The 15,708-nt window shown below is 40.9% G+C and overlaps 1 protein-coding gene across 6 annotated transcripts in view; it reads left to right on the top strand.

The window, feature by feature from the left end:
• The window catches only part of LOC118556038 (ADP-ribose glycohydrolase MACROD1-like), a 47,167-nt gene that overhangs the window by 7,393 nt on the left and 24,066 nt on the right, over nucleotides 1–15,708 (top strand). The window contains exon 4 of one of the 6 annotated variants that reach the window (XM_036132453.1): nucleotides 15,245–15,276. The exons of 2 other annotated variants lie outside the window; for them this stretch is intronic. In XM_036132453.1, coding sequence (XP_035988346.1) covers nucleotides 15,245–15,261 — 17 coding nt within the window. In that variant the 3' untranslated portion in view covers nucleotides 15,262–15,276. Of the gene's footprint in view, nucleotides 1–1,041; nucleotides 1,146–6,143; nucleotides 6,666–14,156; nucleotides 14,204–15,244; nucleotides 15,277–15,708 lie in introns of those variants that run through there. 3 more of the 6 variants (XM_036132452.1, XM_036132450.1, XM_036132449.1) reach the window with 3 other exon arrangements.

Here is a 15,708-nt window from a genome sequence, read left to right as displayed (position 1 = left end):
CTTGTGTTTTCCAGAGAGAACAACACATCATCAGCATATAGACACATTGTGTGGATTCTGGTGGCTGTTTGAATTCCAGAAATATTTCCGCTTTGACAAATTGCAGCTGCCAGTGGTTCAGTGGACAGCCCTGTCTGGTCCCCCTATTATTAAAGGTTGAAACTGGGAAATCCAGTTATTTTTCCTTTTAAAGCATTGTATGTGCCATGTAATAATCTGATCTATGATGAACAAGTATGTCCAAATTAATGCAAGGTAGCTAACTTTTTTTTCTTTAATTAATCTTGTCAAAATTCCTCTCTGCATCCAATGAAACAAACATTTGTATATTGGATGTTGCAGTAGTCTGTTAGATTGATGAGTCATCTTGTATTATTTATAGCATACTGAGTTGTGATTAAATCCCATCTGGGCAAGCTGTATTATACGAGAGATTATCTTTTCAAGCCTTGTGGCCAACGTCTTGCAGATGATTTTAACTTAACCACAGTGTGGGATCTTTATCCAGCACCAAGATAAGACTTATGTCGGCACTATTCATGCTGAAGAGAGTATCGAGGTTACCTAAATCTCTGTGACCATCTGTTGGAAGGTGGGGGCCATCAAGTTGTTGCCTTGGCAGCAATCAGGTGGCAAATGAGCTAATATTTAAAGCCGACGACAAAAAAAAAAAATTCTCCATTTATTTGCTAAATGTACAATTGCAAAAAATAACATTTTTGAAGTGGAAAACATGGAAGACACATTCCTAGGATTGACTCAGATCATCAGAGATTTAGCAAAAAAACAACAAAAAACCTCAAAACAAACGTAGGAACTACTTTCTGACTGTTTGGGTTTCAATTGGGTTGTTAACAGTTCATGATGGTACAATTTGAAAGTGGAAGCGGTATGGTTTGTTTTGATGAGTTGCTTGAAATCTCCTTTCTTTCAGAAGAATATGGCAGAACAGCTTAGTGAAACTAAAATGTTGATGTTTGCCTGTAATGCATTGCAGTCATGCAAACTATGAAGCACGGGGGTGAAGGGTGCTGTTTTCAGCTTGCTTTACAGGATCTGGGTACCTCGCTGTCATCGAGTTGAGGATGAACTTCTCTGTATGTCAAAGTAGTCTAGAGATCAAAGTTTGATCCAGTAAGAAGTCTGGGACCCCCCCTGATTGAAATACTGTACAGTAGGAGTACTGTGCTGACACAAATGTCTACAAACCTCAACGAAGAAAAGAAATGTCAAGTAGAATGAATCAAAAGTCCTCCACAATGATTTAAGTCTAATAAACGAATACTGAGAACGACTTGGTAATCGCTGCTAAAGGGGCTTCTACAATCCGCGGATTCATGCGTTGTGCTTAGTTTTATTTCCATGAAGGTCTTGACTTTGAAAATCAATGGAAAGGCCAGCGGTGATTTATTTATGTTTTAAGGTTTCAAGGTTTTCTTTTAGGTCAAATATCATATATTAAATACCATGTTTAACCTTTAAGCTGCTAATGAAGAGAACTAAACTGGCATTATCATTTTCATCTGTCTATTTTCAAATCCATTATGCGTGTCTGGCATTTGCTTTAGTTTCTGAAGCTTACTGTTGTCACCAGCTCGTCGACAGGGTTCTGACGGTAGTATTTTCTAATTCTACATATGTATGGAAGAAAATACGAGTATCTGAACATAATTGTAGTTCCTTCCTTGTAGTCTACCCTTGTTCCTGTCTTGTACCTTCCTTGCTTCCTTCCTTGCTTCCATCCCATCTTTTCTTCCTGTACCCTTTCTTTTCTTCCCTGTGTGTGCCCTTTTTTGTCCTTTCTCTTTTCCTTTCTTTATTTCCTTCATCACTTCCATCTTTTGTCCTTCCTGTTTTCCTTCCTAACTTGTTTCCTTCCTTATTCCCCTCCATCCCTCCACTTCCTGGTTTTTGCAGATTCCACAATTAGAGGCTGTTTTCTTTACAAATACGTTCGTCATATTCTTAGTCAACTAACGTATTTTATATTTTAAAAGGAACATAAAAGCCTTTTTTGACAAAAAAAATGTGGTGGACCTCTGTTTTCAGCTTATAAACCAAACAAGCTAAATAGGCTATGGGAAGCTTGACAACCCTAAAACGGCTATAAATTTAAAGTGGAAAACTGAACCTTTTCACTGTAGTTCTCTGGTGTTTTGAGCAAAAAATGGGTTTGTCTCCATCACACAAGCTGTGATTTTGAACTTCACCAAATGGAAATAGAAGCACATTCTGAATTAGAAACGGCAGGAATATGCGTAGTTTTTGCAACATTTTCCTCATATGTCAGTTTTGCAACATCAACGTTTAAGCTACAATATTTATTTTCCCTCATTAGCTTTAGTTTGAAGAGACATAACAGTACGACTAAAGCCCTGATGATAACCATTAGATGGAGCCAAATACTGGCTTATTACACCCGTAGCCGCTCCTCTAAGGCACTTTTAGTATTCCGAGGAAATTTAATCTGCGTTTTTGGCACGGCCGTTGTTTCAGGGGAGAGCGGGGCAGACGAGCCTAAACAACGCCTGATGATGATGAGGCTTCAGCTGAAAATGATAGATATTTATTGGCAGCTGACTGTCGGCAGGCGGATGCTGTGCCAGCATCTAATAAACACGCTGATCGTTGACCGCCGTTTATAAAGTTATTGCTTTTTGTTTGCGCGTACTCGCCTGGCTCTGCCTACAAATATTTAGGTAATTATGAGTGTTTACACAGCAAGTAACAGCCCGCGCGAGTCTGGGGAGGCGAGTTTGTATTGGGTTGTGTATTTTTACTGTTTTTTTTTTTTTAACAGAGTCTCAGGATGCAGAGTTGCATGGAATTAACAAGACGGCACAGCTAGTAAAGTGTCGCTTTGCAGAGAGGACGAAACAAGGTGAGGGGAGAGACGCGGGGGAAAGGGGGGGGGGACTCAACAACACCGGAGGAATCATGACTTGGAGATGAAGCGTGAGAGAGAGTCAGCGCTCTCCGACTGAAAAAAAAAAAAAAAACCCAGAGAGAGGAGTCAGGGAGAGAGCAAAGAAGAAGATAAAAGGGAGACGGGGAGAGGGCACAGGCTAGTATTTAAATCTCGCTCTGCATTGCCATGGCAACAAGCAGGTACAGGTTTGCCCGAAAAGGGCTTTGGGCGCAAGAGTCTGAGCATCCTTTCCTCTCTGCCTGCCTGCCCGTCCGGCGACTTTCCATGTGGCTGTTTTGTTGGCTAAGAGGGCGACCTTTTCTTCAGTGACTAACGGATTGACTAAGAGGCTTTGGGTGACAGTCGCACTTTAGGTAATACGACATTGAAATGAGAGGGTGCAGCGAATAGAGATGGAGTCAGGGTTTATTTTTTTGTGTTGCAAATCTTAATGGCAAAGCTCTTGCTTAAAAAGCCTCCAGGACGGTGCCTTTGGTTTCTGACATGTTGGAGGGGAGTGTTGTGAATTTTCTTTGGCTCCTCCGAAAGGCCTTGAAGCATCATTTAGCCCCTTAAGGCAGCAAGCATTCAGTTGAAACCAACTGTGGCCAATTATGTGTAACAGTGACAGACTGGTGGGAAGGTTGAGGAAAAAGGAGGCTTCCAGGGCCTGCTGGTAGAGAGACATTGACACATAGATACATAAGCGGGCACGTAATAAATACATGCATGCCGACTGATTTGGACAAAAGGAAAACCAAAGAGCAAGGAACTAACTGAGGAAGCATAGGCTAGCGTCTTTAGACTTAGACTTAGACTAACTTTATTGTCATTTTGTATGCACAGAGTGCGTACAGAACGAAATTTCATTTGTATACAACTTGAGAATTTCAGTGAATTGCAGTGGATTTCAGAATAAAGTAACTTTGCAGGATAGTTTCAGGATAAAGTGCAGCAGTGATTTCACAGTACAGCAATTGAAATGTAAACAATGCAGGACACATGTGATACAGAGTCCAGTATTAGCTTCAGCAGTTCAACAGTCTGATGGCAGCAGGGAAAAAGCTTTTACAGAACCTGGTGGACTTGCAGCGAATGCTGCAGAACCTCTTCCCAGAAGGAAGCAGGGAGAACAGTTTGTGGTGGGGGTGTGTGGGGTCTCTGATGATGATACGGGCTCGGGACACATAGCGCTGTGATGGAAGTTCTTTAATGGAGGGAGGAGGAGCCCCAATAATCCCTTCTGCTGTCCTCACCACTCTCCTCACGTTCTTCCAGTCAGCGACACTGCAGCCTCCACACCACACAGAGAGACAGCTGGTCAGAATGCTCTCTATGGTGCTTCTGTAGAAGGTCTTGAAGATGAGCGGGGGCAGGCCTGGCTCTCCTCATCCTCCGCAGGAAGTACAGTCTTTTCTGTGCCCTCTTCACCAGTGACGTGGTGTTCACAGACCAGGTGAGGTTGTCCGTGATGTGCACCCCCAGGAACTTGGTGCTGCTGACCACCTCCACAGCTTTTAGATTTAGATTAAAAGCCTGTTGTTTTGAAGCCACAAACCTTTCGTATCTGTTTGGTTAAAATACTTGGAAGATTGTTTGGGTTAAAAACCTCTCTGTGACAAGCGAGAGGCTGTGCTGGGGCTTCCTTCAGCTGTACGGACAAGCACCCCCCCCTCCTCCACCTGTTGCTGGGCGCTGTCAGTCAGCTGTGTACGAAGGGCAGAAATGTACAAAGTTGGCTCTTAGGAATGCTTTTTTTTTTCTGTGTCTAATTACATTTATGGCTTGGCAAACAGAGGAGTGTGACCCGTCGCTCATTTTAAAGGTAAATCAGGTAAGTAAACGGTATGAGAGTTACTGCATCCAGCTGTGCTAAGAGCCGCCGGGTGCAGGCTAAACGTCAGCTTTCAGGCTTCCTCCTATACAAACAGCAGAGCTGCATAAAAGGAGCAAAAAAAAAAAAAAAAGACCTTTTTCCCAATAGGCAAAGTCACAGTAAAATGACTACAACATTTAACCACTGGTTATTGCTTCTTTTGTCTTCCACCACTGTCTATATCTGTTTTTAATTACGATAGTTAATTAAAACAGTCCGCTGGTTACTTTAAATTTAATTTCAAGACGCGAGATTTAAATAGAATTTCAACTCTATTTCCTCCTGGAAATTATCTCCAGGTCTATCTCAATATTAGATGGACCTCTCCCCCCTCCTCCTCAGGTAGGCTGGGAGGGCACTGTTTGTCGTTTGCTTCCCTCTCTATAAAGACTGGATTTACAGTAACTCTCTTCTTCCCCCTCCCTCCCTCCCGTCTTCCCTCCTTCCCTCCCTCCCTCCCTCATTCCACACTTTTACAGCCCCTGGCTTCTGCCCACTCCTATAAAACACTACAAACATAAAAACCCACAAGCACTTAAGAGCTGTCCTGGTAAGGAGGGTGGAGGGGACGTTTGGGTGGGAGGAGACGGTGGGCAGAAACATCCTCCTCTTTACACCCCTCAATCACTCCGTCTGGAGAAGGAGATGGAGATGGAGGGGAGGATATATTGTCTCTGATGGGCTAGCTGATTAAGATGGATTGCGCAATGAAACGTCGTCGGCGAAATGAGTTCGTGGAGCGCGCGTGTGTGAGTGCTTGCACTTACTTTCACGTCTCTCCAACTAACTCTGCATTAAAACCTTTTTTCAAACTGATTAAATGCAAATTTGCTCGGCTCTACTGAGCCAGATTTTCACCTACAAAGATCCTGTTCTTCGCTTACCTTTTTTTATTGCTTGCTTATAGTCGGCTTTTGAGCTGGTCAGGTTTTGACATTTAAATTACGTTGAAGTTTTCTCTCTGCAGGACAGCTTAGCCACGGTGTAATTGAAAATGATTTAAAAACAGATAAAGTGGCTCCTCTCTGCAGTTCGATGTGATGTCCTCCTTCAGTGGACGAAAATGCAGCAGCAGAGTAGGCTGATAAATCTTTCAAGCCAGGCTATAAAAAAAAAAAAAAAAAAAAAAAAAAACTGTCCTTAAAATTAAGCCATGCACTGTCAAGTGATAAATAATATTTCAGCCCTATCTCAGTCTTTAGAGCACTTGTCACCGTTGCAATTTAGAGCCTGTGGGAGTGTTTTGTGACTTCATACGGCACTTTACGTCATATTTGTGTGCACATCAACGGGTCTGTGCGTTTTCAGTCCGTTGTCTCGCGAAGTGGTCTTATTTTTTATTTTTTTTTCTCGGTGCAGGTATGCTGTCATATGTATGTGTGTGCAGGAGATAGGGTCTCTCCTCTGCTGGTCAGAGATAAAGCTGTTGGTTGGCACTGGAAACCCTCTCAGCGTGGCAACAGCTGAGAGATACAAGATTAGAGCCGGACCGCCGGTGACAGACAGGATGAGAGCTGGAGTGTCTCTGGACTGTGCTGTGACCACCCTCGCTGATAAGAAACCACCGAAAACACAGATGGACGGACGACGAGGTGATGAGCGGCAGAGCCGGTGTGCTGATGGACAGTAAGGGGGGAGGACGGAGTCTGAAAGTAAAGCAGCAGGACAGCAACAGGGCTCAATATCTCGCCCTGAAATTCCTCTGAATTCGTCGTTAGTCAGTTGCAGGTGGCAGTTCCTAGAAAAAAAATAAATGGCCATGATGTGTTTTAGCAACCAGGAATGATCTGGGACTAATGATACGTTTTTGCTTTAGCTTCACACTTAAATATTAAAGGGAACATATTATGTTCTTCAATTCTTCCTTTTCTCATTGAAATCATTCGGTTGTGGTCTATATAAAGTTGAACTGCAATGCTTTGGTCTGAATATCTTTTTAATATACCTCTTTGCTCCCTCTTTTTAGTCCTGTTCTGAGGTGCGTCTGAAAGCAGCTCGTTTTGATGCTGTCTCTTTAAATCTAAAGGAGCCACTTCCCTCCGTTTGGCCATTCTTGTAGTTATCTGGGTGACGGTGTAATAAACAACCAACAACTTATTCACTTGTAGCTTTGGCTTCATGTTGGACTACAAATTTGCTCTGAGAAATGAACATGGCTAATTCATGAGACTGGTAAGCTGGAAGTCCATGACCTTTGCCATCATGGTTAAAAAAAACCACACACACACACACACACAATAGAAAACAGAGAAAACTAAAACGGCTTGAAGAATACGACCCAAAAAAAGTATTTGCTCAGCACCTGGAGAGACTACCTTCAACTTTTTTGCACTCTAAGTATGCAACAAAATGTACCTAAGGCCTTAAAAAGTGGATATTGCATGGCATGCCCTCTTTTAAACCAAATCAAACCTAATCTAAGTAAATAAAATAATGCAGTTTTCAAATGTTTTTTTTTTTATTTATTAAGTATAACAGTTATCCAAACCAACTAGGTCCTATGTAAAAAAGTATTTGCCTAAACCTAACTACTCGTTTTAGCACCTGTTGGTGAGAACTGTCAAAAAATAGCAATAAGTCTTTCTATCACTGGAGGAAATTTGACCACCACAACATCTCAAACTGATCTAACCCCAAACTTTTCCAAGACCACTTCAAATCTTCTATTTATTTAGTTTCTATAGAGATTCGGAGATAAACTCGCTGCTGTACTTTGGATCATTGTCCTACTGCGTACCTCAAGTGCGCCTGAGCTTAGGGTCAAAAGCTGATGGGTGAACTTTCTCTGGTGGAGAGCAGAATTCATGGTTCCATCCATTACAGCAGGTCAACCAAGTCCTGAAGGAGCAAAGCATCTCCAGACCATCGCACTGTGTTTGGCTATCATCTTCTTTCTCTGAAATGATGTTAGTTTCTATACTGGGGTACACAACACCCAAAAACATCCACTTCCTGCTCATAGAATATTGTCCCATCAGGAGGATGTCTTTGGTAAATATAAGATGGTCGGTCCTGTGTGTTTTTTAGTCAGCCATGGTTTTTGCCATTTCTATCCATCTCTTTAATATCTCTCCTTCACCACGGTTCCATATTTTCTCCTTTTTAAGGATAATAACTCTCCTAGTGGTGTACCCATGTTCCTTAGAAATTAGGTTGTAACCCTTTCTAGAGTGATATTAATACATTTGTTTCTCATCTGCTCTGGACTTCTGTTGTAATTGAGTTATTTCTTGATTCTGTATTAACGTAAGTAAGTAAGTAAGTAAGTAAAACTCAGCCAAAAGATTAGGTGAATCAGATTATTTCTTTATTTACTAAGAGGGGTTGGGGTGTGTTGCTTCTTCGCATGGGACCAGGTTGGTTTGGATAACTTTCGTTTACCTCAATAAATGAAATCATAGTTTGGAATTAATTTTAGTCTTTAATCAGGTTATTTTCTTCTGGTGTTAAAACCTGTTGGAAGATCCTAAGCATTTAAGTGTTTTTACAGCATTGTAGATCTGAAGTCAGTCAAAAGTCAATGAGGAGATTCGTGTTAAACCCTGTCAGGTTATGACAGGTCTCTGAATCAGATCTCTTAGAGCCTGAGAGACTTCCTTAAGTCCTAAACTGAGTCCTCACCTTGTGAATTTCAAACTGTTTCCCGATAAAAGACGTGCAGCAAGGATCAGTTGTGGCTGTACGGTTCTTTAAAAGCAGCAGTCCTTTAGAGGTGCAGGGAGCGGTGTTTTAACAATCCTGTCAACAAACGTAACCTGAGAAGAGAGCCGGTCAGAAGTTCAGAAAAGCAAGCTTTTAGGTTTGACTACCACCTTTACCCACATTTGTAACTTAGACATAGACTATAGAAAAAACGGCTGGTGGGATGGTCGCTGTGTAGTTTTGGGTTTTCATACGTTACAGGACATAATCTTCAAAATTACATTGTACATTATGAATTCTTTATAATGTAAGCGTTTAACTTTATGGGCTGAGTGCCTAAGTTAACAATGAGGATGTTTGAATTCGCCGAGAAGAAAATCTTTTGGGGTTTTGTTCCCAGATGGTTTGTTTTGTTTGTTGTTTCTCGATATTCAGATGTATCTTCCCACTACTGTATAACATTGTTATAGTCCTAAGATGTGCAGAAAAAGTAGTTAAGTATAAATAAATAATGTCAGTACCTAAATTAAAAATGTATTTGGTCATCGTGTTGCATTTAAAGGTAATTTTACAGTTAATTGTGTTCTGGTTGCCTTTCAGGTGTTGTGACTGATGATTTTAGGGTTAGTCTTTCAATGTATTGATTTAATTTGATTAGAAATGTGGACTAAAAAGTAGTTCTGGGGGTCACCCTCCACTGGCAACACTCATGGAAATTTATTAAGCGAAATTTATAAAAATTTGGATCAGCCCACTCGTCACAGTGGCAGGTTTGCATTCTGCACTAGAGGACAGCGTTCAGTTTCTACAGCTGATCTGTTGCTTCAAAGGCTGTTATGAAGAAGAAAACGTGTTTGAATCAGCAGCCAGCCGACATGTATAGTCGACTGTCTTATCTGCTATAAAACTCAGAAAGGGGACGAGCATTACTATCTAATAGTTGAACCCTACTGTTTTTTTTTTTTTTATAACTCTGGGGGTTAAATATGAATCTCATGGTGAAAGATCTTGTATTGATTCCAGTGAGGTCTTTGCTGGATGATGAACAGCAGCTGTAGAGGGATTCATGTTATCGAGGATGAAGGTATCGGACTGTTGAGAAGTCCTCGCTAAGTGGACTCGAGCAGCAGGACATTGACCAGAACAGCTGGAGGCGAGTGCTGAGAAGGATGTGCTCTTTGATCCTGTTTGGTGATTTTTTTTTCTTTTTTTTATTTTTTAAGAGGATAAAACCTTCGGCTCTGCAGGTAGAGCCCCTTTACCAGAGTATTACTCTGCAGCCGCACAGCGTCACACTTCTTGTGGAAAGCTTCAGCGATTCTTAGCTGGCTTTGTCACTGGGGGCTTATCGCAGTTGTGAGCGCCAGAAATCGGCCTGGCAGACGGCCCTGCTTTCACAACGCTGCTGCAGTCGGGCCTGACGGCTTGGCCTGAATTTATTTTTGCGAGTCTAAAATAACTTCTTAGATTTCACCTGAGCTACTGGGTAAATAGTGGAGAACCAGCGGTAAGTTTGATTGCATCAGCACTATATGGACAATTTTTAACCACCAGGTCAAGGTTTAAGCCTTTTTTCTTTTTCTTTTTTTAAATGTAGTCCAGCATCCCATGTTTTAAGCTTTTTTGAAGTATGCATATATTATTAGAGGATGACCAAGTTGTAGCCAGGTGTAATGTGTGTTTTTTCTTCCCCCCTAGTCTCAGTAATGAATGTTTTCAAGGTTGTATTTCAGGCACTGACAGTTTGTCACCAAGTCAATTATCTAACATTTCACACAGGGGAGCCGGCTTGTTGTGATCTAACCTGCCTCTCTAGTAGTAACAGGAGTCTAAGGCTCTGTTGGAAATCCCAGAGCAGAGACTGCACCTCCAGCTGAGGTCTCGCAAGGCCCTCCAGTGTATGTTCTCTGTTTCTGTGTTTGCTGCAGTTACCATACATCCACCCTAGAGCGCTTGTCAGCTCCTCTTAAGACAAGCTCATATTACAAGATGCAAAACGTCACACCGGCTTTGCCTTTGCAGAGGAAATTCAAGGGCTCCAAGAAAGCCTCAGAACAGGTGCTAAAATTATCAGCGTCCTGTGCGTTTTTTTGGCGGCGCGCTGGGCCGGGCTTTTAACATCAGTAGAATTCAATTAAGCCAGAGTTGTGTTGTTTACTGGAAAGGTAAAGTTAGCTCATATGCTGCTCTCCTGAAGCAGAACATGTTCCACATCCCTGGTGACCTGCACTGTTTTTTTCCCCGCTGTAGTTACTGCACCTGCCTAGCTCCTGTTCCTATAGCAGTAGCCCCAAAGAGCTGACTGCGTGTTTTGTGGAGCAGTTTCTAATGGGCAGCTTAGCTTCTTATAATACGCCTGTCAAATGCCTGTATACAGAAGCTCTTACAGAAGCAAATTGGCATGGCTGATGCAAATTCAGTTTCAGAGGAAAGTTGATGTTCTGTCAACAAAGCTTTGCAGCACCTCCTTCTTTCTACTATCTGCTAAAATAGGACGCCGTTGCTGAGTGATTGTTTTGTTCACCGCGTGAAGATGGTGTTAGTTTTCTTTAAATCTGTAAACCATAATGTGAAATGTAAAATCTAATAAAAGACAGAAGTAAATATAAAGACATGGCTTGACTGTTAAGTAGATTTCTCTATATTATTTTAGTTAAGGCACCTATTTGATTCAAACTCACCGTTATAAAAAATAAACAAACAAACAAAAACCAAATTAGTTTATTAGGAAATCTTAAGGTAATCTGTTCTTAATTAAGGGAAAAAAAGAGAAAACTAACTCATGTTCACTTCTCATATAATGCTAGCAGGAGCTAATCCTCGCCCCAATTCTGGTCTCAGCAGTTTCAAATTTCTCTCTCAACTTTAGTTTGGGACCCATGTTCTGAATCCTGGCATATCGGCTTATTTCAGTTCATAGTTAAGTTTTTTTAAATGAAAAATAATAAATCTCACACATAAATTAATTTAGCCATGGATTATATTCTGTAGATTATTACAGTATTTCTGCTGATTTCTGCTGATTTTGATCTTTGTTAGGTCCAGACATTAGGAAATATGAAGAATTATGACTCTTGATCAAATGGAAACTATTAATGCTTTAATATCGTGGTATTAAATGAGTTCTGGGAACATTTAATCTTAGTGGTGCTTAGAAAAACTCTTGCTATATAACTCTTAATTTCCTTAAGAGTTATATAGCAACCTAAAAATTTTTTTTTAAAGTGATCTTATATCGTAAGCTGTCAAACACAGATATTAAAAAATCCAAGTGTTTTTAGCACTTCATCATCTGGACGACTACTGGTGAGGAAGGGGAGGGGGAGCTTTCTTTCAATAATCCCTGTGGGAACTCAAGTATACAGCAGTGAACCAACAACAAGTGCAAGTGGCTCCACAAGCAGCACCTGTACAGTCTCCGTTGGACCTGCCAGAGAAAAAAGCCCATCACGATTTATCTTAGATTCAGGTGCTGTGGGACACAGCAGTGGTTCTGGTCTGTGGCAACATTCTCTGCAACAAATGCACAAAATAAGGACATTATAAAAGGTACCTGTCAATCAAAATCCCGGTGCTGATAGATGGCATTTCTTTCTTCCTTTCTCAGAAACTGAAAGAAATGATACGAATCCATGCCCTGGGGTCTGTAGCCAAGGCTCCATATTTTCCCACCCTTTGCACTGTTTACAGCTATGGTTCCCAACTGGAAAAACAGTTCAACAGTTTGCTCAGTTTTGTGAATCTTTGCCTCAAGATGTTGGTGTGTTGTTCATGCGTGATGGTAAGATGGAGCGTTAGATACATAGAGGCATTGGGCCTCATCTGCAGTAATGAAAGTGCTGCTCAGGTCTGTCGTGGTGAAGAAAGAGCCTTTGGGCTCAGCTATTAATTTACAGGATCTTCTAGATTGTAACTCTCACATATGGTCACGAGATATTGATTAGGTCTAAAGAACAAGATCCTGGAAAGAAGCTGATGAAATCAGCTTCCTTTATAGGTCCTGGCAGACCATAGTTGACAGGTACGGATGTCTGATATTACATCATAGAGGCTTGGCCAGGAGCCAGGATTTGCTAACAATTTAAAAGAGCCATTACGTTTGCAGAATATTAACATTCAATTCAATTTTATTTATATAGCGCCAATTCACAACACATCTCATTTCAAGGCACTTTACAAAGTCAAATTCAATCAAATCATACAAACTGGTCAAAAAGTTTCCTATCTAAGGAAACCTAGCAGATTTCAACTTTTGACAAGCAGCATTCACTCCTCCTGAAAGAGCGTAGAGTCACAGTGCAGAGTTGTCTGCATTGCTGATGGCTTTGCAGCAATCCCTCATACTGAGCATGCATGAAGCGACAGTTGAGAGGAAAACTCCAGGAAGGAAAAACCTCCAGCAGAACCAGAACCAGGCTCAGTGAATGGCCATCTGCCGTGACCGACTGGGGATTAGAGAAGACAGAGCAGAGACACAAAAAGCACAGAAGCACACATTGATCAAAGAATCTTTCCTATGTTATTGGATAATGGCTGAAGAGCTGCACCCCTGGATGGTGTCACAGCTAACAGAACGCCAGACCAGGTGTACCTACTATGAAGAGAAAAATGACAGAGAGAGCATAAAGTAAAAAATATAAATAACAAAAAATGCAAATTGGAGAACAGTAGGAGAACTCAGCAGAGTGAAAGAGATAGGCTCTGATGTCCTCCAGTAGCCTAAGCCTATAGCATCATAACTATAGAGATAGCTCAGGGTAACATGAGCCACTCTAACTATAAGCTTTATTAAAAAAAGGAAAGTTTCAAGCCTAATCTTAAAAGTAGACAGGGTGTCTGCCTTATGGACCAAAACTGGGAGATGGTTCCACAGGAGAGGAGCCTGATAGCTAAAGGATCTGCCTCCCATTCTACTTTTAGAGACTCTAGGAACCACCAGCAGACCTGCAGTCTGAGAGCGAAGTGCTAGTACATATATAGTACATAACTATGAAAGTTTATAAATTGATGTGGAAAATTAAATTTCTGTTTCTTTTTGTTGCCACTTATGCCTGGAACACAAGGCGTAGTTGTTTAACGGGGAAATATCATGCTTTTCAATTCTTCCTCACCGCTTTTGTTGTGGTCTATATAAAGTGGAACTCCAATGCTTTGGTCTGAATTCCTCATTAATTTACTGCTTTGTATCCCTGTTCCAAGGTGCGTCTGAGAGCAACTTATTTTGGTGCTCTTTAACTTAAATCTAAAGGAGGCATTTCACACTTTTCTGCACTCCTATGGAGTCCAAGTACACAACAAAATGTATTTATGAGCTAGAAATCTGGATTTTGCATAGCAAAATCTATTGCATAGCAATAGCAGCAATTTTGCTGCTATTGCACTTCTGGTTAGACCTAAACTACATTTCGTTGCTTTGTGCCTGTGTAATGACAATAAAGTTTAATCTAATCTAAGAATGTCCACTTTAACCTCTGTGCTGTTTACAGATATAAAAGTGTCTGTGCGCTGATTTGGAATTGTTTAAAGTCCAACATTATTCTAATTTTACTCCTCTCATTGTGGCTCTGTTAATGCTACATAATCATGCAAATCAAGCGTTTTTATAGCCAAATCAACCACACTGTAATGTAACTTAGGTGAACCTCAGCTGTTTCTATGCCTAAATACAGACGTACGTCAGGTAATTGAATGTATCTCTGATGTTGCATTGATTTTCTGTTTATTGTTCAGCTGACCGCCCCCCTCTGTGGCTTCATGTGTGAGAGTTACGACACGCTTTGAACTCGCCGACACCCGGTCACGTGGTTCATGGAGCCCTCAATAGTTTCAAAAATCTCAGCGCTGTCATTTAGAGAAAAGAGAAAAACAACAAATTTCTCTTTTCCCCTCGCAGTTACTGACCGGTTATGTGCTCCGATTACTTCATTGACTGCATTTCATTAAAGTATTTTATTAGGAGCAACAGGAACATTTGTCTGTGTTCTAAATAAATATCAGAGGGGAAACGTTATCCTCCACATATTGTAGAATACATTGGTGCTTCAGATCATATTTGATACAAAATAGGTGTTTATGCAATACACTGATCAATATAAAATGCCTACAATGGTTTATAATAAAGCTTTACATGTAAAGCAAACCGAACAGGAGTAATATTACCAGTTTTAAAGCTCTTAGTTGTTCTGTGCATGCTCACGTGGGAATGCTAGACCTCCTCCAACTTGATCCTGCTCCAGCTTAACTTCAGTTCTACATCCCTCAACAAAGCATGGATATCACTGTTTTCAGGACTTACACCTATTTCCGTGTAGCAGATGTGATTTAGTTTTTTTTTTCTGGTATCAGATTGAAAATGAGCTGAATGGCAGAGCTGATGTAAATTTTAAAGAAGTTTTAAATGACTTGGAGGACAACATGGGGCTGTACATTTCTTAATTTTCATGTGAACAGCATACTGCATGTATGCTAAACCCAGTTGGTTGTGCATATAGCCTTAAAATTATTGTATAATACCCCAAGTAACATAAGCATGTTAATTGAAATAAAACAGTTTCTGGTTAAAATCATATTAGGTGATAAAATAGGCATGTGTCAATTGTGCCAAAACAAATAACCAAATAGCCAAAAAACATCACATTAAACAGAATAGGAGGAGAACTTGACACAGACAAAATGTATGAGAGAAAGTTTTGACTATGGAAAAGAAATTGGGTCATATTTCAGATGAAGATCAGATGAAGGCAGCTGCCATAAAGAATAATAGAGGCATAAGATGGAGCAAATGCAAATAAAAAAAAACCAGACAATCCATTTTTCAGTGTGCTCAACAGGCTAGAAGCGTCTTCAGGACATGCGTTTTCCTCTCCATGACATCAGAAACCAGCAAAGAAGACTGCAACACATTAAGCTGGATCCAGGTGTCTTAACTCTGGATGAAATGCCAATCACACTAAGCATGAAGCTGCACCACGGAACAGGGAAGCTTTCTGGATCATGTGACATTGCCTGGGCATAGAGGAGAGCAGCAACACGTGCGCGTGTTTTTATGTCAGCAGGAAGAACAAGATGGAAGCAAGTGGTTGCTTTCCACTTCAGTGGTAATTCCACTAATGGGGCAATTTACAAGCCAAACATCCTTGAAATCATTTATAGAGCAGCTTCCATAGGACTTTTTGTGGTAAACATCACCCCTGATATGGGCGGTCTAAATCTAGATATGTGGCGGGCTTTTGGAGTGGGCCACAACAAAATAGATGTTCAACACCCAGTAAGACCAAATAAA

This window comes from Fundulus heteroclitus, unplaced genomic scaffold (genome assembly GCF_011125445.2).
Source record: "Fundulus heteroclitus isolate FHET01 unplaced genomic scaffold, MU-UCD_Fhet_4.1 scaffold_51, whole genome shotgun sequence".
Classification (NCBI taxonomy): Eukaryota; Metazoa; Chordata; class Actinopteri; order Cyprinodontiformes; family Fundulidae; genus Fundulus; species Fundulus heteroclitus.
This window is presented reverse-complemented; position numbering and strand designations above follow the sequence as displayed.